This window comes from Mesoplodon densirostris, chromosome 10 (genome assembly GCF_025265405.1).
Source record: "Mesoplodon densirostris isolate mMesDen1 chromosome 10, mMesDen1 primary haplotype, whole genome shotgun sequence".
Taxonomy (NCBI): Eukaryota; Metazoa; Chordata; class Mammalia; order Artiodactyla; family Ziphiidae; genus Mesoplodon; species Mesoplodon densirostris.
The window spans coordinates 59,942,306-59,966,975 of NC_082670.1; the positions used below are offsets into that span (position 1 = coordinate 59,942,306).

Sequence of the window (24,670 nt, forward strand, 5' to 3'; positions counted from 1 at the left end):
GGACCTGAATCACTTTGGGCAGTTTCAGCAAAGGAGAAAGAAATATTGTTCTGTGGGAAATGATACATTTGATGTTTGAAGTCTGTTGCCATGTTCTCATGGAGTTGAAGTTTGAATGGGAACATCTCTTCAAGTTCTAGGTGTCTTGCATTTCTTTGACTCTGAAAATTTCAAGAGTTGTGCCATCAGCACAATTGGCATGTGATGGTCGTGGGAACCGTATTGATTTAGATATATTATTAGATGAAAATGTTTCCATTTCTATAAAGGAGGGAGGCTGAGACGGAAATTCCTCAGATGGTTCCTTGTGGGTTTTGTGTTTTAGGAATACCTTTTCAATGTGTACAGTTTTATGCTATTCTGAAGCAAATACATTACAAATGCATATTTTAAATGGCACTGCAGCTTGGGAGAAATGCAGAAAAACGTGGATGGAAGATACAAAAATGAACTAGAGGGCTGAGGGAGAGAAAACACTTTCTTACTTAACTTTTAATTTTTCTTTTTCAATGACACTGAGCTGGCATATAAGGTGTTCCTGTGGCGTGGATGCATATCAGCTAGATATTGGCTGGGAGTTATTTCCAGAATCCCTGTTTTTCTAGATTGTCAGCAGTTCAAGTAATGATAGAATGTGACTTGAAAATACTAAGTTTTGCATGGAGAGAAAATAGTTTCACCTGAAGTTCAAAATATTTAAGTCACGACAGCAGACTATGAGGATTATACATACACGTGTGTGTACCACACTCACTTCTAGTATTTTCTCTAATTTCTTCAGATATAATACATCCATCCTTTCATGATGGAAAAAACTTATCTCAGACTTCTCAGTTAGTTAAGTGGTATAATCTCTTATAAGAACATTACCTAATGTTTGTTCAATTGCACTGGGTACTTTACCTCTTATTTAATGTATATTATTTCATTTAATATTAAAAACATATAACATAAGTCATTAGAGGTTTATTTTACAGAAGAAGAACATTAAGCACAAACTCAAGTTCAATTTTGGACTTACAGAGAAGCAATGCTCAGTGTGGCTGGGATCTAAACCAGTGTGTCTAATGCTGAGAACAATTTTCTTAAATAATCTACTCTCTGTAAAGCAGAAACATCCAAAACATCTTGGGCAAAATCCTCAAGATCTCCGGGATTGGTTGGGATTTTCAACTCTTAAGTCTTTTGTTGTCTGATAAGAAACAGTGATTGAGGGAGAAGATCTTTTTGAAGATTAACTCAGTGGTATCAATAAATAACAGAGACTTCCTACAAAATGCTAGTTCTTGCCAGATTTTCTGTATTTATCACTGCTACAAGATGCGATATTTGGGGAAAAAAAGATGCAGTATTTGGTAGGGGGTGATAGCCATCCAGTGGAAACTTCCTATACTCCATTTCGATCTGTGTTTTCAAGAATGAAAAAGCTACACTTACAGATAATGTCAGTACAGGAGATAAACGTATCCATTGTGTTAATACAAAATTACTGCTCCAGGCAATTCATTTGTCCAAATGCATGTTTTCATGTCATAGCCACAGGAGCATGGGGTTAAGGATGTAGTAGTCCTGAGAGAGTAGAAAATAAGAATCATGTTCATTTGGGATACGTTCCAAAAAGGTACCTTCTTCTGAGTGAACTGATGCACTTTAGAGACTTCAGCAAAGGAAAGTCACCTTAGCCTGGCACCACTGCATCCTTGTTGATTCTCAGGGCTAGCCAGAGTGAGAACAGGTGAGTGTATGTCACCTACAGCCATCCAGCACATCTGTTGTTCCACGAATTGGATCTGAATGGCTGGGGATGCCTCTCATTAGAATTGACTGCTTTTTGTTGAAATAACGGAGTTTTTGAGCAGAGGCTCACTATGTGGGTTTTTTTTTTTCCCAGCTTTTGTTGGGCTCTCTTTCCCCCGTTTATTGCTAGAAATATGTTTCACTCTCTAGCACTTTAAAATTTTTTCTGTTGACATTCTTTGTTAACTGTCAGATTAGGTGGTGACACCAAATGAGCCCCTTGGAAATCTGGGGTAGAGGTACTAGGGTCTGTGCAATTTGGTAGTGCAAGTGATATTTAGAATGTATTTACTCTCATGTTACTTTTTTGATAAGTATTGAGGATTGAGGCTAAAAGATGAACAGTGCTTTTTAAAAAAATATTTAAATGCTACAAATATATGGGTCTGTTTTCTTTATGAGAAGCTTTATTCTCCTCTTTGTTTCTCTTTCTGATCTTCACTTTTTCTCTTTGCTTATTTTTCTACGTGTTTAGCCCAAAGCAGCTCATTTTTCTCTTATTAGATAACTTTTACCCACCCACCCCCCCCCCCATTTTCTCCTTCTTGGAGAAAAGATGTATGCTCAGGGTGTATCATTTGGAGACGAGAAACCATCTACTTTCACTAGTATTTTCCAAAGGGCCAAGATCAGTCATAGGCAGAGAAAATCCCACGTGTATCTGAATGTCTTCGCATATGTCAGAGTAACCATTTAACTAGCTCCAGATGATTTTCATGTTAAAATGTTGTCATCTAGGGCTTCCCTGATGGCACAGTGGTTGAGAGTCCGCCTGCCGATGCAGGGGGCACAGGTTCGTGCCCTGGTCCGGGAAGATCACACATGCCACAGAGCGGCTGGGCCCATGAGCCATGGCCGCTGAGCCTGCGCGTCCAGAGCCTGTGCTCCGCAATGGGAGAGGCCACAGCAGTGAGAGGCCCGCGTACCACAAAAAAAAAAAAAAAAAAAAAAATGTTGTCATCTCTTGAATTTTTTTTTGTCTTTCATATCCGCCCACTGTCATTGCCTCCAATCCCCTACTCTAAGAGTGCAAAGCAAGGAAAGGAAATGGCAGATCTACTGCGGAAAGAGGATACAGGCCCCTGCAACCATGAAACAAGAATAGTGGCTCAAAGGCAGAGGTTGGGGGTGACACCTTAAGAGTCCAGTGCTCAAGAGCACAAGGTCCCGATTCCTGAGAAGTGTGGACATGAGTATTGGCCTGGAGTGATGAGCGGAGTATAGTGACTGTGGTAGTTTGCTCGTGTGTTGCAGAAAGGATGATTCACTGAGCTGGCTATTAGGTAAATCACAAGAACTGTGAAACTTGTTCTGGTGCTAAACAAAGCCTCTCTCTAAGTGAAGCAGTTGAGCCCAGTTGACTTTGCTAAGAATCCCTGAGGTGATGGATGATGACTGCCCTCTGAAAAGGACTGGGGGACTGCCCCCTTCTCAGGGGGCAGACCAGAGAGGAGTGGCCAGCAGCACAGCAGGGTCAGTGGACATCTGTGCTGCTTAGTTTCCTGAAGGGACTCAGGTTGAAGATGGGAGTCATCAGTTCTTGACCCTTAAGCTCTCACTCCCTGCAGGTGATGAAGTGCATTTATACCAGAACAAACAAAAAAAAAACCCATACTTTTCCTCCCACATCTGTTGTATTTCTTTTCCTTTGTCTCAGAATGTGAGTGGCACCAGGAATAAACTGAACAGCATCCTGGTATGATGCTTGCTTACTAATCCTCTGAAGAGGACTAAGCATCACTTTCTTCAAGTGCCTCTTGGAAATCTGTGAGCGGTTGGTTGGCATCCTGTCATTTCTAAACAGGACACATTTACTCTGCACTTTTTATAGGAATAGCATTGAAAAATCATCTGACTTAAAGCCAAAGGTCAGAAACCTATCTAAGAATCATATTACTCTCAGGAAAACTGTGGGATTTTATTTATTGAACAGACAACCGAGTTCTTTAAACAATAGTCCAGCTCAAAGTTAAGACATTTTTTTATTAACATTGGTCAAACTCTGCATCATGTCTCTCAAAATATATTTTCTCATATTATCATTCTCAAATACCTCAGAGAACATGTGTCTATAGATAGACAGACATATATTGTGAGGACAGAAAATAAGTGTGCTGTGTTCCTTTCACAACTTGAAATTATTTATGGGCCTTTGAGTGTTGAACATATAATTTACTGTTTAATTTTGGAATCGAAACATGCACGTACCTTCTATAATGTTAATATCCTTAATATAACTTTTCTTAAAATGAGCTTTCCCATGCAGTAATAATACTTCCCAAATATCTGTATATCTATCTATCTATCTGTCTAGCTCGCAACATTCTAGGTAGATAAAGCTAGACTGTTTTGCAGAAGAGAAAACTGAGGTTCATGTCTTGATCTTACCTGGTCATTTCACAGAAGATCAAGACTGAAATCCACGGCTACTGCCACTCAGCCATGACTGAGGTTTACGTGGTGTGTAAGTGCAAGCCTGTGTGTATAAATGTATAAAGATGTTATCTGTATCATACAGTTTGGGACAGTTTAGAGGGAGGTTCACTATACATATAAATACTACATATAGTCTTTTCCTATATGTAGAGTAGTTTGGAGGGAACCAGATTATGGTGATTTGGTTCCTTCCATCAACACCTTGGCCTCCTGTAGGGAGAAGAATTAGGCCCAGTTTCTGCAGGCTCCCTTTGTTGCTTCTAGATCCACCTTTAGTAGGAGCAGTCATGTTAGCACTCTCCCTGGGGGAAGTTGTAGGGCATACTTGAAGGCCAGAGCCTGGTTGTGTACAATGAATCTTCTTGGTGTATTTTCTGTGTCTTATTAATCTTAAGATTTCTAGAGAACAAATGTATGGACACCAAGGGGGGAAAGTGGTGGGGGAGGGTGGTGGTGGTAGGATGAATTGGGAGATTGGGATTGACATATACACACTAATATGTATAAAATAGATAACTAATAAAAACCTGCTGTATAAAAAATAAATAAAATTCAAAAATTCAAAGAATAAAAATTAAAATGGTCAATAGAATGAGCTGAAATTCCAATAAAGAACATATACAAATGACCAAAAAAAAAATAGATTTCTGCTAGTGGAGAGGCCATGAGTGTGTCACCATGACTTCAGGATAGATGGAATTGGGGCATAGAGTAGAAAGAGAAGTTGTAGTCTGTTGGTTGAAGATGTTTGGTTTCCACACTTAAATGCTAGAATGCTGAATTTGTAAGGCGCAGTCTCATTTAAAAGAGAATAAAATGGTATAAAATGACAAGGTGGAAGTGGAAATCATGACATATGTAAAGAACATAGGACTTTCTTTTTTAAATAAGAGATATCAGTTGTCAGTATCGTAATTGAATATTTCCACGTGTTAAGGGAACAGGGCCACTTAGACTTCTGTAATATGTTTGACTATTAAAATATTTTTGACGAATGTCTTTGACATCAAAATATTTCACCCTGTTGTGCACAGCAACCTTTCATGCATATTGATGACCATCTTTCCATTATTCAGTATGAAATTCAAAGATGTCCCTTTGTGCTCCTCTGCATTTAGCAGAATTGAATTCTTCATTTGTGCGTATGTGAGGGGGAGGGATTAAACTGAACTATTTGGACGAGAAGTAATACATTTGGTTTCAAGAAATGGAAACCAAATGGCAGTGAGAGTAAACCACTGAAAATACTTCTAGATCAAAAAGTTTTTAAAAAATAATAAAGCATCCTCATCTTTTTTTAAGGTTCAGGTGACAGAAATCTAACTAAAATTGGAATCAATTGACTAGAAGATAGAGTTTGATGGTCTTACACAGTATTTCACTCAGCCATACTGCCTGTCAATTCATGAGCTCTGTCTAATAAGGAACAATGAAGAGTTAGTTCTAACTTTTGAAAGGCTTGACTGGGGATGCCAAGACAGACTGGAAATGCCAGTACTGCTTACCACACATGCTCAGTGAGTGTCACAGTAGACACCTGCTATGAATTGTGGGGAAACACTTTTTTTTAAAACTTAAGAAGAGGAAACTATTTGTTTTTTAATCAAGAAGAAACATTAGGAACTTCCCTGGTGGCGCAGTGGTTAAGAACCCGCCTGCCAATGCAGGGAACACAAGTTCAATCCCTGGTCTGGGAAGATCCCACACACCACGGGGCAACTAAGCCCGTGCACCACAACTACTGAGCCTGCACTCTAGAGCCTGCGAGCCACGACTACTGAGCCCATGCACCACAACTACTGAGCCTGTGCTCTAGAGCCCGTGAGCCACAACCACTGAGCCCACGTGCCACAACTACTGAAGCCCGCACGCCTAGAGCCTGTGCTCTGCAACAAGAGAAGCCACCACAATGAGGAACCCATGCACCACAAGGAAGAGTAGCCTCCGCTTGCCACAACTAGAGAAAGCCTGCACACAGCAATGAAGACCCAACACAGCCAAAAATAAATAAATTTTGAAAAAAAAAGAAACATTAAATTTGTTTTCTCTGCTTTTTGATAATGATAAAGAGACAGCTAAAAATAATAACTCATGGACTGAAATGTTCCAGGAAAAAAAAATGTAGGCATGTGTAATGCGTGGCCATGAGATACATAGTAAACTCTAGTTATCATTAATTTAATAAATACCTTGACCTTTTGAAGCCTTGAGGAGTTTTTCTTAGAGTTACATCCTCATCTTGATACATTAAAAATAATTCATTACCATTTTAAATAAAGGTCCATGATATATTACTTTAGTTCCATTCATTTTATGGCTAGGAAAAAATACTGCTATAATGTTAAATTAGTGGCAAAAAGGATTTTTAAAAGTGCTAATATAATGGTGCATTACCAGTAATTTTTAGTGTAATCACATATAATACTTCAGTAATAAACTACAGTCTGCATGAGTTTAAACCTAAAATTACTCCTTACCTCTAGGTAATTCTCTATAAAATCAACCTGGAAAAATCTTATTAGGTTTATTTTATTCCTTTTATGCAAACTTCAAATGGTTACTTTCTAACCTTTCAAAATATTTTTGGAAAATCAAGAAGGGATTAGTAATTTGGACTTTTAATTTCTAATGTTTGGAAACAAATTTAAACAAAATACTTGAAAAGCAGTCATGCAAGATGCAGTTTGCATAATTTATATCAGAGTAACAAATATTGTTGTTCTAAATAATATTTACATTATTGATTCAAACAAGCTCCTTTGACTACTCTTGCTTATGTGATGGATGTATTTTTCCTGCTATGAAAAAAAAAAATCAGCACTATGAAGAAACGCAGATGACATTTCAAAAATAATGGTTGAATAGCTCTCTCGTGACTATAATGACATTTTAACTCAGAAGTTCCCAAACTAGAAAAGCTAAAATTCCCATGTCCACCTCTTTTCCCAAGATATCCTCAAATGTGAAAAGCTTTTCTTTAATGACACAATTGACTTGAAGCCAAACATAAATCTGATTTTTAAAGATGCTCCTAATGGTCTAAATTTTTTTTTAAGATTTATTTATTATTTATTTATTTATTTTACTTTATTTCCGGCTGCATCGGGTCTTAGTTGTGGCACGTGGGATCTTTCGTTGCGGCACGAGGACCTCTCCCTAGTTGTGGCAGGCGGGTTTTCTCTTGTTTTGGCGGGCAGGCTCCAGGGTACGTGGGCTCTGCAGTTGTGGCACGCGGATTCCAGAGCGTGTGGGCTCTGTAGTTTGCAGCACACAGGCTCTAGTTGAGCCGCGAGAGCTCAGTAGTTGTGGCGCGCGGGTTTAGTTGCCCCACGGCATGTTGGATCTTAGTTCCCAGACCAGGGATCAAACCCGCGTCCCCTGCATCGTAAGGCGGATTCTGGACCACCAGGGAAGTCCCTCTAAATTTGAATTTATGCTCCTACTAACCAAACTCTCTCCTATTCTGTTTTATAATTTAAACATTTGTGACTGTATATCTTACTCAGTGATTCTTTGATCTGTCCCTGAGTTACTGTGATTTATATACAGCTGTGCTAAATTTTCATTCATTCATACATTGAGTCACTTATTCATCCAACCAAATGCCTCCCATATGCCAGGCATGGTTCTAGGCACTAAGGATTCAGTTTTTAAAAAGCAAGGTCCCTGCCCACATGGAACTTGCATTCCATCTCTGGTTACTAGGCTGAAATCTCACTCTAAATGATTTTCTGCCTAAAGAAGAATTTAGTCTGAAGCAAATTCACCTTGTACTCATGAATCCAAAAGTTCACATTCTTAGACCATTTCATTTCTAAATGAACATTTATAGATGATTAACAACAAATAAAAGAAATATATCTGTATATTTAGCAGTCAGCAAATCATTTCATTGACTAGAGTTTATCAGGTTTACAGAGCTTGGGGCTATTAGAAGAGGCTTAATTAGCATCGATACTATCAGCATTTGTACTTAAGTTAATATCCTAATTTTACATGCTACATAAAAAACAATACAACAACATCTAAGTGTTTGAAAATGTTGGGAAGCTTTAAAAAAGCTTTTTTAAAAAAAATTTGGATATCACTGGATTGTACACCTGTAACTTATATAATATTGTACATTAACTATACGTCAATTAAGAAGAAAGGAAAAAAACCAATATAACATCTAAGTGGTTGAAAATGTTGGGAAGCTTTTAAGAAGCTCCTAAAAAAAAAAAAAAGAAAAAAGAAAAGCTCCTGGAGAATTTTTCTCATTTACAGTGACCTGTAGCTATTCACGCTAGTATTGTCAGACTTTATATTGTAATAAGTAATTGAAGTGACCTGTGACTGTGCTCTACCAAAATATATTTAATTTCTCTACTGTAGATGACCTCTTCATTATAAAGTGCAAATTTACTCTGTTCTGATGTTAAAATGTCACATTCTCACTTCCAAATTGCTATATTTTATTACATCTTAATTTTGGTGGAAAACGTTTACATTGATATTGAAGATGATATGATGCAGATTTTTTTTTTCTTTATCCTGAGGTGTTAAGGCCCTCCAGCCCACTGAGTACAACAGAAGCAGAGAGAGACTGAATCACTTCTCTGCAAGGATGTGAATAGGCTGTTTGATGCCTGTGGCTTAGTGGGTGAATCTATAAACTGGAGTCAAAAGATTTAGCGAGGGATGGTTTCTTTATCTGTAAAAGAGGCAAAAAATATTTGCTTTTCCTACATCAAAGTTTTTTTGCAAGGATTGAGTAAGATAATGATATCACTTTGCAGAAATTATATACAATTCTAGAAGCTATAACTGGTATTATTTCAGTTTTCTGGTTTTGTCTGCTCCCAATTATTATTATACTTTATGTATGTGCGTGTAAGGAAACAATGCTTCTCATCAAGATTTGAATTATACAGTTAAACTGCTCCTTTGTTTTCAAAGTGCTGTTTGCTTATTTTGGAGCTAATGATGAGATTCCCTTAATTACTGGTCACCTTAATTGCTGGTCATATTAAACAATAGATGCTGTGACATGGCTTCCCAATGACTGGATACATACTGAACCCAGGGGACTTCAGAGTAATACATCAGACATGAGAGACACTTTAATGACAGCCGTAAATTACAACTGCTTCTAAACTGGGGAATGAACATTTTAGCACTTCCTCTGGGATGAACCCAAGCCCAAGTCATTCATTGAGTTCTTTGGTGTGCAGTGATGCCTGTGGGAAATTAACAGGGAAGTGGAGCCCTTTCCTGTAATAATACAAAATGATTAAGAGAACCTTAAAAAAATCAATTGACTAATCAATAGTGTATAACTGCTTGGAGCATTTTCCCCATGCTAATCAGACATTAAGTTGTTTAAACTAAATATCTCCAGTTTCCCCTATTACTGAACTGATTTATAAGACATGGTCAAGGATGTCAGAGTCTACTGGAGCCAGATTGCAGAGCATTTGTCATTAAAGAAAGATGGAAGTAATTCGTAGATGGTTCTCTCTCACTATAGATTCAGAAGGCTCTTGAAAGGGAAGATATAATAGGAAGATATAATAGAAATTGTTCTCCTAGTTTCCAGACATTGGTGAATTAATGTGGTAATCCCATATTCTAAGCATATATAGTTGCTTGAGAATATGGGCGGGGACTTGATTGAATTCAGGAGTGATGGAGGTCAAGATAACTACAGAAAGCATCTATACACTATATATTTTCAGGCCTTTAAAATTTTTTTTTAACTTCAGCCATGGTGAACAGCATGCAGCAAACAAGACTCCGAATTCCCAACAACCAAAGGTATTCAAACAACACCTGTGAAGTGACATATTATTACCTACCTGTATATTGCCAGCAGTTCTAGTATCAAAACCACGTGTACACTTTTTTTTAAAGTTCAATGCCACTGTGCGGGGTGGGGGGAACACTAAGAAATAACTTTAAACAGGGGGAAAAACTTTTTTTATTGATATGTTTTACTTTGCTGGCAGACCAGAGCAAAGGTTTTGTGAACATTTAAAAGATGAAAAAGGTGAAGAATCCCAGAAGCGGTTTATCTTGAAGCGAGATAACTCTAGTATTGATAAAGAAGACACTCAGGTTGGTTCTCAAGTTTGAGAGTGGCTGACGTTGTTGTTTTTGAAGGTGGGCTGCCTGATGTTCTTGTCATTCTGTTGTCCCCGCTCCCCCTCCCAAATCTCCCCTGCCTCTGAAACGACTGTCCCCCCACAACCTCCTGCCCCCCTCCCCCCTGCCTCCCTCTTTGGCATTCAATGGGTAGCAAAACACCATATCCTGGTTGCTTCAGCGATGGCTCTGTGTTGGGCTGCATGGGTGGTGCTTGACGCAGGCTCTGCTGCATGTCTTGGGGGGTTGGGATGCCGCAGGCTCCAAGCTGATGGGAAGAGCTTTGTCAGTTGCATTTCCAGGTGTCTGTGTAACTCTGGCAGTCGTTCCCCTCCCTACAGCTTTATCCTTCCGTTGTGCACACATTGAGCTGGATTGTCAATACGGACCGCTGATCAACTGATGTAGCTGTAAACAACAAACCTTGTTATGGTGAGGCCAGGTGGATTTTGCAAACTCTCCTAAAATAAGTCTTCACAACAAAGAATTGAGTTCAGGTTTTAGTCCCCCACCCCTTCCCCTTCCCATGTTTTATCGTCCATGTCAGTTGTCTGCTTGTTTTGCACGAACTGGAGCAGAACTTCCTCCTTACGTGTTTTTTGCTTGTGACAAAACATTACATTGTTCTAGAGTAGCCTTACTCATGGGACCTCAACAAGGCTAGAGAGACTTTTCTATGGATGGGTGGATGGAGGGGGTGGGATCCAGGGTGATGAAGAAGAAAACTAAGTAAATGGCAAAAGAAAACAAAATTTTAATGATAAGAGGAACAGTAGAAAGTCATATAAATGTCATTACAGTTACCCTTTATGTCTCTGACAATCAAATAGATTTTTTTTTGGCAATGACTTTGCTTTAGAATGCTGAAAGGTAAGACAATCTGCGTCTCACTCAAGTTATTATTTTAATTACCCACAGTGAGTCACCATGAGCCAGTGTGTGCATCTGTGACGCACTTTAAAAAAAAAAAAAAAAAACCCGTTCGTCATTTGTATCTCGTTTCCTGCCACCACCATCAAACCACACCATGGCTCGAGTTGACTCTGGAACATGTGCCCGTGTCCTGTACTTAGTGGGTGTTTGTTGAATGGATGGATGGACGTGGTTAGTGCAGGGCGTTTGGGGAGGAACAGCAAGAATGAGATGGGAGGGCAGTAGAGACACAGGAAGTGGCTCAGAGGGAAGAACAGCAGTCCTCATGCTGGGTTCTTTGAATTGTTAGATTTCTTGACATTGACCTTAATCAGCAGACAAGTTTTTTGAATTTAGTTCCTCTTTTTATCCCAGACGCAATTCACAGAATAAGTCACTGAGTGAATAAAAATACAAGTTAGGATGCAGAGCAATAGCATCCACATCTTCCATTCTGCCTGTTCCCTTCTTTACCGCCTTGCTCTGTTTCTCCGGTCCCCAAGTTTTCAAAGGCATTTCTTCTCTTAGCCGTCTTGAACTAGCCACTTCCTCTTTTCTCACCACCATTCTGCCTCCTTTTGGGGAGTCAAAATCACACAGGTTTGCTAAGGAGACGAAGCGCATGACTCATGACCCATCACCTAGCCAACTGACTGAATACCTGAGGCATATTCAGGAACTTACACTCCAGAAACTCCCATGCTACTTGCATCCAGCAAGGGAGCAAGCAGGAGTAACAAGCATCCCCTGCCGCCATTGCATGGCACACACACCACACACGTACCCCACCACGGCTTCCTTAGGGACCAGAGGGAGTAAGACTTTTCACGCCCCATTTGCTTAAGTGAACATTTATTATTCTCAGCTGAAAGTTTTTCTTAACTGCAGATTTCCAACAGCTCAACTTGGATAACCCTCCTGATTTCTTTTTTCTGTTCAGCAAAACAGAATGCATCCATTTAGAGATGACAGACGAAGTAAATCAATTGAAGAGAGAGAAGAGGAATATCAGAGAGTGAGGGAGAGAATATTTGCACACGATGTGAGTAGTTGTTTTCATTGCCTCTTGAGTGCGGTCCTTCCGTCAGCAGCAAGGCAGCCTCGTTCCCCAGACAGGGAGCTGGCAGGGTCGAGGGAAGCTGGAGGCAGGGAACAAACCGAAGGGCAGCAAACTAGAGGTGTTTCTGGAAGAGGACCTGCTTCAGGGAAGTGATGGAGGAGGGGCCGAGGGTTTGCATGTGTTCTCTAGGGTATGACCTGTGGGGAAATAGAGATACCATTTTGGTCAATGAAACAGTCCGTAAGTACAGAGAGAGGTTGCCAGATTTGCAGAAATCCCTTCACGTTCATATTAGCCAGCAGATACCACACTGTTGTCTTTTTAAGACCAACATTGTACACAGGAAAGAATTACAGAAAAGAAAGAAGAGTCGTTGATCCTACACACACACACACACACACACACACACACACACACACACACACACAGAGAATTTTCTGCAATCTTAGCAAGTATGGACATTTTAGTATATCAAAGTTAAATAGTGATATTCATCCCCCCCACCCCATTTTCAGATCAAATTAGTTCTGTGAAAAATTTTCAAGGGTATAGTCAGAAAACAATTTCTATTGTTCAAATCCCAAAGAAGATGTGGTTGGGTTTTTTTTTTTATCCTTTTCCTCAGTGTGGCCAAAATTAAATGCAATTAAATTAAATACAAATTAAAAGGTTTTAAAAAACTGGATTTAAATGCAATGAAATGAAAAGGACAAGCTATTGCCATAGGTTTTCCCTTCCATGAACTCATCTGGCACCCTCCTAAAATGCTGTGGCCTCTTCCCTCTGCAGAGGTACAGCCATGAGCACCTTTGTGTAGACTCTCTGCTGCCAACACCTCTGACGTTACTAAGTCAGGTGGAGCGTCTGACCTCCTGTGTGATTTGCTCCTGGAGGTTCTTACAAAGCCAGCCTAGCATGGAGGGGGACTGCTCTCCCTCGAGGTGTTAAGCCCAAGCCAGTCTCCCTGATCTCTAGATCCTCTATGCCTTTCTTAAAACACAATTTTCAGTTGAATAATCTGGCCCAGAGCTTGGGAATTAGAGGAGTGTGAGAGAAGGAGATGGAGGTAGCCATAGTTGGCTGATGTCCAGGTACAATTCTAGAAGATTCTAGAAAATTCTTTTATCATGGTCAGAATTATTGAGGGTGCATAGGACAGCAAGACACATGGTAGACCTTTCCTTATGTTTGCTGGATACAAGAATGCAGTAATGAGAGGATCTTTTCTAGTCATGATACTATAATGATGCCAACTGTGGACTGGAGGTAGAATGTTCCTGTCTGATGACCTTCAAGAAGAGAAATATTTCTGAAGGCTAGTTTATTTTCTATTTTCTCTCTCTCTTTCCCTCTTTCTCTTACACACACACACACACACACACACACACACACACACACATTTTCCCTCTTAGTCTGGTTCTGGCAAGTCATATAGTTTATGAATGAGTTGTTACATTGATAAACAAATACTTATCACCCACATAATATACAAGCAACATTATTCTTTTTTTTTCTTGCCAAAGCTGTGCCACATTGCCAGACACTCAAGAGCCAGGTGACAGTAAGTAACGTCACTGATGCATGCCTATGATGGGGGTGACACTTGCCCTGCTGTACTTCATTTGTGTATTCTCGTGTCCATAGGGAGGTCGTCGAAGGGAGAAGGGGTCAGTGTGACTCCCTTTACACATTGCATTTCCTCACATCCATCTTAAGGAGATTATTCGTAAGCGACCTGGGTTCCAGGCTAAAGATTGGAGGCAAGGGTTCCTGTTTAAAGCCTCTATGGCCACATGCTGTATTAACTTTTTTTAACAAGTAAAAGCAGACTTAAATGTGAGAAAGCTTAAATGCAAAGCTATTGTCATAGCCTTTTTATTCCATGAAATCAGTCAGCAGCCTTCTCTACAATGCTGTGGCTGCTTCTCCCTATGGGAGTGGAGGCATGAGCTCCTTTGATAGGCTCTCACACCTGGTGACCAGCACTTCTGGCTTTACTGATTCAGGTGGGAAACTGCCTGTTTCTGACACTGCTTTTCACTTGATCTCCTAGGGCAGTAGTTTTTTAATCGGCATGCTGTACCCAGAGCGTACTCGTAAAGGGCTTCAGAGATCAAATAAAATCCCTGATATTACCTGCAAAATATTATGTTTGTGAGCATATGTGCATTTTTCTAAGGATAAGCTCTCTAGCGTTTATCATATTCTTATAAGTTTTCATGATGCTTAAATGAGCCACTAAGAGCCACTTTCCTAGAGGGAAAACAAAATGTCTTTCTCCCTAGTCTGATAGCTCTTATAGAGAAAATGCAGTCATACCACTGGTGTTCTCTGTTTTAGCTACTAATATCCCCAAATTTGGCAGCTTAAAAAACAAACAAACAAAAATCTACTTCTCTCACAGTTTCCATGGGTCAGGAGTCTGGGAGCGGCTTAGCTGAGTGATTCTGACTCAAGGCTTTTCATGAGGTTACAATCAAGCTGTCAGCTAGGGCTGTACTCACCTGAAGGCTTGGTGAAGTGGTTATGTGCTTCCAAATTCACTCGAGTATCACCAGGCCTTAGTTCTTTGCTGGCTGTAAGCTGGAGATCTCAGTTCCCACATAGTGATGTGGGCTTCTCCATAGACTGACAGGTGTCTTCAGAGTGGCAACTAGCTTCCCCCAGAGCAAGTGATCTGAGAGGGAAAGAAAGAATCCCAATTGGAAGCCACAGTCATTTATAACCTGATCCTGGAAGTGACCTACCTTCCCTTCTTCTGTATTCTCTTGACACACAGACCAGCCCTGGTGCATGTGGGAGGTGCCACACAAGGCAGGGGTCACTGGGCGCCACCCTGTATTAACAGGATAACACAAACTCAAGGACATAACAGCAATATGAACTTTCTCAAATATATATAGTAACATAAAGACAGGACCCTTTAGGGGACCTTCACCTATTCAATTCCAGATTCCCAGATGATCATTACTGCTGCCCAAATTGTCGAGGTTCACAACATAATAATTAAAGTATATTAACTCAGTTGTAAAACAAATGCAAAGAATCCAGCATAAGGAAATTAAGTTACAGGCATCTAATCTTTTTTTTTAGCTGGTCTTTAATTTAGCATCTTCATAATTTAAAAACAGAGATAATATAATCAGCTTCCTTTGCCAATTATTAAGCAGTGGAGTAGTTCAAACAGGTTCAAATATCGATATACTTAAGTAGGATTTTTTTTTTCTACTTGAAGTTACAATAGAGATTTATAGAAAAATACTTCCTGGTATTTACGCTTTAGCAAAATCCAGATTTTTTTAAAAATTAGAAGGGTTCTTGAATATTTTACAAATGTATCTTCGTTTATAAGAGTGTGTGTGTGTGTCTGTGTGCGTGCTTTTGTACGTAGGTGCACAATCAATATATGCAGATTACTTCAGGGTTTTCTAGAAAAAGTTTTTCAAATTTAGTTTGAGAATTTTGGTATCTTGAAATAAGACCAATTTATCTATTATTTGGGAACTAAAATGTTGTTACTTAGAGCACACAACAATTTAGTTATCAAATAATAAATAAACGTACTTTTGTAGTCAGAAATACTTGAAATATAGCTCTTGTTTCCTTTGGCAAGAATTTCAACTTGTTTTATGATTAATCCTATGCAATGTTGTTCCTTTTAGGAAGGTTAAGTTGATAAAGCAATATATTTGAGAGAGACCTGTTTTGCCTGTAGGGTGATTTCTGAAGGGTATTTATGTATAAATAGGGATTTGGGGAGGACCTAATATTTGGTCTCCTTTGCACGTGCTGGGATTCTTCAGGGAGAGCTGATGATGAGGTTATGAGGCACCACCTGGCTTGGGGGTGGCATGTGGAAGAGAATTCTGTAAACCATCGGCAAAAACGTTTTCCTCCTTTAAAAAAAAAGACCTTTATTTACATCTGAGGATGCATATACCTGACAGCTCTGAATGCTGGGCTTAATTACTGTGACAATTTTATCTTTCTCTGCTATTAAAATTTGTAAGTTATTAATGCTACTTTACACACACACACACACACACACACACATATTTTCATCAGTTACTGAATCGTAGCCCATAACTGTCTCTTGTCTTATTTATGAAAATGTGGTAGATGGATGATGAGATGATTTTTTAGGACCTTTCCACAAAAATCAGGCAGATGCTGTGGAGGTAGGTTTTGGGGAACATCATCTTTGACTTGCAAGTAACTTATTTTTTAATTCAAAGAGTTTTGGGCTGCTTCTCTTTCCCCCAAATGCTATAGATTAATGAGTCTGAAGAGGTCAGCATGTCTTTGATCAACTCCTTCAAAGAAGTAATTGAGTCTCAGTTATTCAGTACCAACCAGAACATCCTAAATGTAATTGACCTCTTTTCAACCTCAACAGATGAGAAATAACAAAGTATTAAATTCATCATGGATATCTGACACAATCTCACTTTTTTCACATACCAGGACTTGGCTCAAACTTGACTCAAACCGGTAGGGAAACCAAACTAAAGGAAATAAAGACAATGGGATATTTAGCTTACTTTAAAGAGATCCTCATAGGAATAATGTCAAGGGCACATCATCTGTATTTGTTTCCTTTTATAAAACTAAATGTCAAATTTTTTAAAAAATATTTTTCTGAAAAGCTTTTTTCTTAGTTGGCTGTTTTTGCCTTTTGTTTAATAAAATTTTTGCACACTTGATTTTCGGGATGCATGTTAAAATGCACAGAGGCTAAAACAGAAATTGTTCTAGAGATGCCCCCATTAAAATGCTCAGGCCACTGAGAAAAACATTTATGCCCAATCTAGCCCTTTGGCTTAGTGGAAGGAAATGATTTCTCCAGTAAAATGTAGAAAGAAACCAATATCCTGCTGGCATCTCTGAGCAGTGGTTACATTAGCAGCATTTTTAATTCAAAAATTCGATAGTGAAAGGTCATTATTATTTCTTTAGTTTTATTTTATCTTAAAATCGACCTATTAAATCTCTATTTATCCCTTTAGCCAGGTGACTTATTCATCATTTAGAAAATCCACACGTATAATATGGTGTCTATATTTACATTTACAAACTTAGTACTTTGAACATGGTTTTATATTAGTTCCTAAACACAGTCGTATTTTAGGACTGTTACACCGTATTTTGTTTAGACTTCTGTTTCTCTGTTTGTTAAAATTTAATTTGATCTACCTTTCCTGAGCACATAATGATAATGGAATTTTATCTTCCCTAAGTTGTATATTAAACCCAAGATAGCAGAGAAATGTGTGCTAGGGAATGCAAGCTAAGAAGAAAGTCACTGGGTTTTTTGTGTGAAAAACTAAGATATATTAGATGGAGCTTGATATTCTTTCCCGATTAACTTCATTTTATTCTCACTTGTTTTATGAGCACCCCGCTGCCCCCGCCAACTCCCCGCCAAGATTGTTTGATAGCATCTCTTCAGTTTGAGAGTCTTGCAGGTCATCTGTTTATGTTGTGAGAGTTTATCGTTGCCAGGTCATAATTTCAGGATTGTGGCTTTACAGATCTCCCATCCTCAGGTGGATCATGCCAAATTTGCACGCTCTGCCTTGATCTGAACTTGTCCTTTTGGCTCCTGACGGCGGCTGCATCTCGGCAGCCCTAGAGGAAACCATTAGCTCAGAACCTGATGCTCACAGGTTTCTCCAGCAGTTTCATTCACAACATCTCTCTTCTGACCTTGGCGCTACACAGGCTAAATCTGTTTGAAACCTGGAGACACCATGACGGAAAAGAGCTGCATGAGAATGGTTTACACTTCTAACTCTAACCGTTTTTTTTCCTTTTTTTAATTTCCATGTTTTCTGAAAATGGTACATATTTTTCTTAATTCTTTTCCTCTTGGAGGGGAAAAGTAGTTTGAAAAGCAGGCAAGGATTTGGGCCCCCTCAGCATATCCAGAACATCTGATACAATGCTTTTTTTTATTTTTCAGTCAGTTTGCTCCCAGGAAAGCCTTTTTGTGGAAAACAGGTAAAATGAAATTTGCTTTTTCATGTCTTTAGAGGAACAAAGTCTGTCATGTGTCTTGTTTTTCATAGATATACATATGCCATATATAAGTGTGTGCTTGAATATATGTATAAATAAATACATATATCTATGTGTACACACGTATATATGTTATTTAGCATGTCTAAAAGCTATTTAACTTGGGGGAAAAATTCCCTCCGTTACTTCCAAACATAAGTTTCAACAGTTTCCTCATTTAAAGTCTCAACTTCTGGTCCTTCCAAAGGTATAATCCTGTTGCCTTCCCCAGGCATTAAAAAGTATAAATGTTGAGACAGGAACTTGCAGTTTCATTGGCTTATTGAATAGGCTGCTGAAAATACTTGTGTATTTGGTGTTATTGGCCACTTCCTGTGCCCTATCGTTATATGTAGCTACACAGATGATAATTTGAATAGTGTTGTTTTATATTTCTCATCCTAAATAATCTCTCAGTCTTCATAAAAGGCTGAACTTGGAAAACTTATCTAAACCAATCTAGATTTATCAGTGTACCTGGCTGGGTATTAGTAGAGAAGGTGGTGGTTATGACATGAATGTGTTAAAACATTTATACAAAGTCTTGAGTATAAGAGCAGAAGTTCTCAAATTTAGCATGTGCCTTTTAAAAATAGTTCTAAACTGATATAGATATTAAAATGCTCCATTGATTTAATTGCACCTTTTCAAGGGGAATTAAGGAATTCCTCATTAGCTGTACTGATCACATTAAAATGCATCACAGTGAGCAACTTGGATTGGAAATATGGTAGCCATTAAAAGAGTGGTGGTTAATTTCATTTCAGGTGTTGGCTTAATGGGTATCCCTATAAAATCGATTAAAATGGAGGCTATTTGGGGCTTCCCTGGTGGCGCAGTGGTTGAGAGTCTGCCTGCCGATGCAGGGGACACAGGTTCATGCCCCGGTCTGGGAAGATCCCACATGCCGCGGAGTGGCTGGGCCCGTGAGCCATGGCCGCTGAGCCTGCGCGTCCGGAGCCTGTGCTCCGCAACGGGAGAGGCCACAACAGTGAGAGGCCCGCGTACCGGAAAAAAAAAAAGAAAAAAAATGGAGGCTATTTGATTAAATTCCAGTACTTAGAGAAAAGTTAAACCGGGCATTCAAGAGGATTGGTTTAAAAAATGCCCTCATTCATAGTAGCAGTTAGAAAACGTCAAGTAACTACCCTCAACTGAATAACCTCTTGTAGAAGAAGGGATGAAAGTAGTGAACAGGTCTTTACAAGGCATCCAAAAGCATCCTCAAAAACCCATACAGTTTTCAACAAGTATTCCTTTTTTACAGTAAATTAAGAATCCGTGAGCTTTAACATCGTAGGGATGTTAAAGCAATCCAAAATTCTATATCCAGAATTGAATTTGGATGTTGGATGCAACATTTGGATGTTGAAGCAATCCAAAATTCTATATCCTTACCCAAAGAATAAAGTGAGCATTTAGAATTCAGTTTAGTAGGACATGTCATTCCCTAGTCTTCTAGCCAATCATTTTCCCTACTTACTCCCTAATCTTAGTCATATACTTGTGTTTTGTATGAAAAGACTGCTAGTGCACTTGTGTCCCTAATATTCAAATTGGATTATATTCATCAATACAATAATTTGTCACAAATATGCATTGCATATGTGAAGAAGTACTGATGGTCTGCAAAAGCAAAATTCTGAATAGATCCCTACAAAAATAAATATATTTCTTTGATACCTGCCTTTGGAAGGCATATTTCACTATGCCCCAAAAATAAAGAATAACTAATATTACCCAAAGAAAAAAATCTCAACTGATATATTTAATTAATTAAATGTCTATTATATCTATATCCATTTCTTTGATTCTCCCCTCCTCTTCCATTCCATCTGTTTCTTCTTCCCTTCCTTCTCCCTATCTAGCATCAGTACTTTATCCTAGGGTAGGGAAAAATCAGGCTGCCATTAATTTATTAGGGCAAAACTCTACATCTTGAAAATAAACCATAGCATATAGGGTTGATTTGCAAGACAGGTGTGCCATAGTTGAGTACACATCCATTTAACATAGGGCATTTAGTACCCTTAGATTTTATATCATAAAAATCATGTTTTTCATTTCCAGTAGGCTCTTGGAAGACAGTAACATATGCAGTGAGACCTATAAGAAAAGACAGCTCTTTCGGTTGGTATGGTTTACTTTTTTAAAACTGTTTTCAGATGATGTGGTGGAATCAATGTTAAATATAAGTGTATTAGTGTAAAATATCTCTGTTCATGAAATAAAATATGTTTGGTTATCTCTTTGTAAAGCTTGTTACTGAGCTAGTGTTGAAGCCATATGGGGTCCTGTGAGATACAGGACTGGGAAACCAAATGCTTTGTCTACAGTCCTTTAGGGTTCTTCCTCTGATTTTCTGGGGTTTTTTCCTCCAGGACTAACTTTGACAGCACACTGATTTCACATTCCCAAATCAACTTTGGTGAATTACACTGAGTTAAAATTTCTCTTATAGCTTGCAATTGTGTATATGTTCCCAACACTGGAAAACAAATCAATGATAACTCTATTTGAGTAGTTGATTTTTAGCCACTACTATCCATCATAATATTTCAAACAATATTTTTTCAAGCACAGATTTTATTTCTAAAGAAAGATATGGGATTGTTTCCAATTATAATGAACTACTTAAATCAAGATCTGTGTGGGATAAGGAGAATAGATTTTATATATATATATAAAATATATATATAATATGTATAAAGTTTTATACTAGGCTAGAGAGTGCCATGAAAGCAGAGGTAGTATACCCGCTCTCTCATTATTTTTTTAATTAAAAAATTTTTTTATCTCATTACTTTATTAAATGTGTCTCTACCATCCATTATAGGGCAATGGATACACAGTGCTATATATATTTTATATGTATATGTGTATATATATATATATATATATATTCAATACCTAATACATATATTTATCTAATATATATATTTAACATGCTAGTGCTTTTATGAATATTAGGATTCATCTCTGTTGTAGGAAAGGCAAAACAAACAAACTAACAAAACTTCTTGACCAGTGAGAAAAAAGGAAATACCCAAAAGTAAATGAATTCTGTGCTTAGAACATACCTTTTTGCTGTAAATCTGAACTTATGACCTCATCCTTAGAAAAGTTAGAGCAATTTCTTTTCTTTTTACACTTTGGCAGAAACAAACAAAAAAAACCAGGATCTATTTTTTTAACTTCCTTTACTTTTCTAGGCTGAACTATGCATCTAATACCTTCCTCTTGTATCATTAGACAGTTTATTTTCACACTTGAAGATTAAGAAAATAACCTTGCATTTTTTCCCTTGAAAGCCCAGAGAAGGACTAGAATGTATCTGTGCTCATGCAGTCATACACCATGACCTGGCTTGTTTAGACCAGTATAGATAAAATGTGGGTTCTTGACCCCTAGAGGCATTTAGTTTTACATAGCCCCAAATCTGGTCCCTAGCCAGAGCTACTGTCTAGTGAAGTCAACCATCCCAGATACGGATGCTATAACCCACCAAAATTACCAAGCACAGAAACTCAGGAATATGACTTAGCACAAAGCCATCCAGACACTGATAAAAGCAGTTCAAAATGTACATCATACCTAACTTGGTAAAAAAAAAAAAAAAAAAAAAAGTGTCACAGTCAGACATGAAGGACAATAAAAGTTATCAGTTATGTTAATTAGCACAGAAGCAAAACTTAGAGTATGTGCTTTATGACTACTCTGGGGTCAAATTCTAGTTATGCACAAGAGGGCCAACGCCTCTTGATGGCCAGATATTCATTATCATTGTCTTCCTGGTTTCCAATAGAAGAAGACTAGGACTGGGCTTGTTAGGAAGTATAGGAAGGCACTTGTGGATATGATACCTATGATTCCACACCCAGATAGATATGAAATTCAGTTCTGGACCTTACCTTGCCAGTGTTAAGGTGAATGATTGCTGCTTTAGAAACACACTAAAATGCACTTAGGAATAGTGGTGGACACCTCCTTTGCAGAGAAAGGCTTAGCCACTCTGGCATTTAGAGGAAGTCTAAATTCCTCCCAAGGAGGTGCAGAGTTGATAATTGAAGCAGACTTTAGTGATGATCGCCTCCATATGGAGAATTGCCTTCTGATGTATCCTGTATGCTGAGGACCACTCCAAATCTTTTCCTATAATAAATATTCTGCATTATCTACAGGGGAGATTATTGTCACACCCTTGGTACATTCATGGTTGCTAAATAATGATTTAGTCAGGCTTCCGTCAAGGGTGGATCAAATTAAACAGAATTATATGAGGAAAGAATGAAGCTGAATTTGGAGATTTAAAGGGAAACAATCAGGAATAGAGCACCTTGAAAGGGCTGGTTTTTCTCCACCCAGTCTCCTCTGGGGGCTGTTTGAATTTCATAGGTGTTTAAGAACTAAAGTCACCTGGCCCTTGGTGAGTGTCTGATACTTCCTACTCACAAACTAGTCTTTTTTTAAAATAGCCCTTGTTTCTAAAACCAGCCATCTCCGAGGTACAGAACACACAGAGAATGTTTGTAAGAAAACATTAAGAGAGGACAGCAGGGCGCTGAGTACTTTTTGTTTTGTGAATTTTCTGTTGCATTTCCTCCCCTCACTGTACAAAGTCTTTATCACAGACTTGCTGTTTCATTTTTATTATCTCCTGGATCCACTGACCTTCTTAAGTTTTCATAAAATGAAAGAAAACGTTTAGTAAGTAAAGTTGAAGCAAAACCTAAAATTTTCTGTATACCTTCTGTACAGTTTGGTGGGTGAGTGTTTCAATCAGATATGTATACTTCTAGCATCTCAACAGCCCATGATTGTCTTTAGAAGAATATTAATAAAACTGCTGTTCACCACTGTGATCAAGATTTCTATCACATTGCACAGTGATATGAAATTAGGGGTTATATCTATTGCCCATGGTTGTTGTCCCCTTTGCTTATTCATAATCCTTGAGAATCTTAGAATATTTTGATGATCCATTATTTCCAAACTGCAGAAAAGCCTTTGAAAAATAGTAACCAAGTCACTCTTTAAGCAGGTGGAAACCAATGAAAATGCAAATTTCATCAACTTTCTCTATAAAATACATGCAGTTGTGCACACTGCTTAGAAATACTCTGTAGTCTTCAAAAATGACTTTTGGCTATTGGATCTCTTCCAATAAGTTCAATCTTTTTCTATTTGAATTTTGAACAAATGTGTCATTTCATCTATGGAGCTATTTTGTTATTCCCATTGATCTCCTTGGAAAGTTTCGTGTCAGTGTAGTGTTTGCGCTGTTGTTATTATCACGAATTTTTCTATGTGAAAAGTATTAAAGGGCTCTTTCCTCTGCCCGTGAAGGTTAAACTCACTGGGCAAAATTCTCACCAAAGGTTAACAGAGGAATTCCTGTGATTTCTGTGCTGTCTGCCAAAGCCTTAATGAATCATAAAGTTAGCAGCTAAATTAGTAAATGGCTTCTTTGAAACTGTGTATTTTACCATGGTCCAATTACTTAATGCTAAGGGGAAAGATGAAACTCTTTTTCGGTGGGAGTTGCTTTTAGGATCATTTAACATCATAATTGCTTTCAAACATGGATTCATTGTTGATTTGGGTCAGGAGAATTTACCTTCCTCTCTCCTCTCCACAAGAGAAGTTACCAATTATATCTTATATCCTATTTTTCTTGTTTCCCCTTCACTGGCAGAGGGACCATGTGACATTTCTAGGTTTGGTTTTTCGTTTGTAGCATGAGTGTTTGTGTGACGTGTTACCTGTCTCTGTGTACATCAACAAGGTGTCTGTGCACTGTTTGTGAGGCGACAGGTGTCATGGAAAGGGTTGACCAGAAGGGTCTTGTGTAGACGGTTCTTACAAGAAAGGTCCCGCTCTGTGTCCGTTCTGCTTTCGGAATCTAATGCTGTGCCGTGCATCTTTCTGGTGGCCACGCTCCAGGGGCAACAGAGACAGCTCGGGGAGAACATCTGGAAGTCGGCAGAGCAGCTCGGAGAATGAACTCAAGTGGTCCGACCACCAAAGAGCCTGGAGCAGCACAGATTCTGACAGCTCCAACCGCAATCTCAAACCTGCCATGACCAAGACGGCGAGTTTTGGGGGCATCACGGTGCTGACCAGGGGTGACAGCACATCCAGTAGCAGGAGTACCGGGAAGCTGTCCAAAGCAGGTAGTTAGTACTGAATGGGTTTATGTCCCGTGGTAGTTTCCTCTGATTCCACCCAAGCTGTGCGGTCAGTGCTCTCACTGACTTCCCTGAACTAAAGATAATGATGTGAATG

General features: G+C 38.7%; 1 protein-coding gene across 15 annotated transcripts in view; it reads left to right on the top strand.

The window, feature by feature from the left end:
• Positions 1 to 24,670, top strand: part of ARPP21 (cAMP regulated phosphoprotein 21) — a 116,103-nt gene that overhangs the window by 12,183 nt on the left and 79,250 nt on the right. For 3 of the 15 annotated variants that reach the window (XM_060109407.1, XM_060109408.1, XM_060109410.1), the window contains exons 8-10: positions 10,221 to 10,329; positions 18,291 to 18,328; positions 24,329 to 24,558. In XM_060109407.1, the coding sequence (XP_059965390.1) occupies positions 10,221 to 10,329; positions 18,291 to 18,328; positions 24,329 to 24,558 (377 nt within the window). Of the gene's footprint in view, positions 1 to 10,220; positions 10,330 to 12,208; positions 12,311 to 18,290; positions 18,329 to 20,455; positions 20,516 to 24,328; positions 24,562 to 24,670 lie in introns of all 15 variants that reach the window. The other 12 variants (XM_060109399.1, XM_060109404.1, XM_060109398.1 and 9 more) reach the window with 11 other exon arrangements.